The 2,032-nt window shown below is 28.2% G+C and overlaps 1 protein-coding gene across 1 annotated transcript; it reads right to left on the bottom strand.

Moving 5' to 3' along the window:
- Positions 1–529: 529 nt before the first annotated feature.
- Positions 530–1,013, bottom strand: LOC147065822 (uncharacterized; the record flags this gene model as incomplete). The annotated part of the gene is made up of 1 exon (XM_085956238.1): positions 530–1,013. A coding segment is annotated over exon 1 (484 nt), but the record flags the coding sequence as incomplete, so codon positions are not given.
- Positions 1,014–2,032: the final 1,019 nt, after the last annotated feature.

The following is a 2,032-nucleotide window of genomic DNA, read 5'->3' as shown; positions in this document are numbered from 1 at the left end:
TCGTTTAGATACAAATTTCTTGTTTTATTGGGCCAATGTCTGTTTGATTTCGAACTTGAATTATTATTTTCACATTTTCTGGTCTGATTATAAGTATTATTATAATCTCGATCAATTATATATTGATCTTTGTGATGGTTGTGATTTAAAATACTGCATTTATCTGGGAGAAAAATCCATGGGTGGGTGATTATTTCATGCATTTTAATTCTACGGTTAGAATCTAAACACATCATTCTGATCATAAGATCTTTTGCACCCGGGGATGTCGAGGCGCTCAACCGAAATCGCCCCTTTAAAACATTTACATATAACTCAGCAATATCTTTTCCTTTGAATGGAAACATATTATAGAGCATGACGTATAAAATCACGCCTAAGCTCCAAATATCGACTTCTGGGCCGCGATATTCTTTAGCCATTATCATTTCGGGTGAAGCATAATATGGGGATCCACAATGATCTGTACATGGTGTGCTGTTCGAAAAAAATCTGGCGAATCCAAGATCTATTATTTTTATGCTCATACCTTTAGGTGTAACTCGCACCAATATATTCTCTGGTTTAAGGTCACGATGTATTATATTGCAGTTATGGAGATAATTTATCCCAGCTATAATTTCCCTGAATAAAACTTGCATTTCAGGCTCTTTGATTTGTTTTTGATCTCGAACATACTCAAATAATTCCCTACCTTCAACATACTCGATTACAAGAATTATTTCATTGCTTGTTTCTATGGCCTCATATAATTTACATATATTTTCATGGTCCAAAAGACTCATTATCTTTGCTTCTAATCTGACACGGTCTATCACTGAATCTACACCACGTCGAGATCGACTTACAAGTTTGCCTTTATCTATTATCTTTAAGGCTACGTTTATTTTTTTTGTGATATCATAAGCTAGTTTCACATTTCCAAATGTTCCTTCACCTAAATTTTTCAAAATTTTAAAATTAGACAAGTATAAATCTTCACTCTTGTAAAATATCTGATTCGAAAAAGACATCGACGATTGTTCTTCTGTTTCTCCCATTAAACAATTATTCTTCTTTATATAAATGGTTCGATTCATTTTTATATTGCCTTTCATTTCTAGACTTTAAATATATTCTTTACCTTTTATTTTGAATCAAATATATTATTAATTCCTGCTTTGAAACATTCTAATAATCACATAGATTGAATGGATGAATGGTCTGATTTGGTGATGATAATAATAGATTAAAATGCCACTCCTGTTTGATACTGGGTAGATCTAGCTGAGTTCGATTTAATTGGTTTCAGGTAGATTAAAAATTGTGATTTGATATATATTAATCTAAAAATAAATACGTAAGAATTGCCTGATATTCAGGTAAGAGATATGAATAGATTATAGAGCATTCTTTTGATAGAATAAGATAGAACTTCATTCCTAAAAAGGGTTTTTTTAAATTAGTATTAATCTCAAAACATTTATTGTTCAATTTCTTAAAAAAATTATCATCTGCTTGTATCCAAATGTAAGAAAATCGTGATGTATAATTGTTTCATGTATTAGAATTTAATAACATATATTGGATTGTTTCATATGATTTTAATTAATATATTTGATAAATCAGATCTATTAACAAACTATATTTCCGAAAAGTCTGTCTTTGTATTTCCTGGTTTCATAATGCATTAGAGGCTAAATAAATTTAGTTCTTTTTAATATTTAATTTTATATAATATATTGGTCTTTTTTCCCTCTATATATTTTTATAAAAGTATAAATATTATTGAAATTCACAGGCATGGATTCTTTCTTTTTCAACCAAAAATCAGGGTATAAGTTAAAATTAAATAAGTCTCTTATTTCATATATATGGCTCTTTCTGGATAATTTTCATAATTTTTTTTAAATCTTATATTATACTACACATGAAATATAAACAAAAAACTGAAGGTTAAAATATTTTATATTTTGTATTGATATACTTATAGCCTTATACCTAAAAAAATATACATATAATACGTCACTTATGTTATTTGTTTTGGTTTTGA

This window comes from Rhyacophila brunnea, unplaced genomic scaffold (genome assembly GCF_057557595.1).
Source record: "Rhyacophila brunnea isolate RB1 unplaced genomic scaffold, BYU_Rbru_1.0 scaffold_524, whole genome shotgun sequence".
Taxonomy (NCBI): Eukaryota; Metazoa; Arthropoda; class Insecta; order Trichoptera; family Rhyacophilidae; genus Rhyacophila; species Rhyacophila brunnea.
This window is presented reverse-complemented; position numbering and strand designations above follow the sequence as displayed.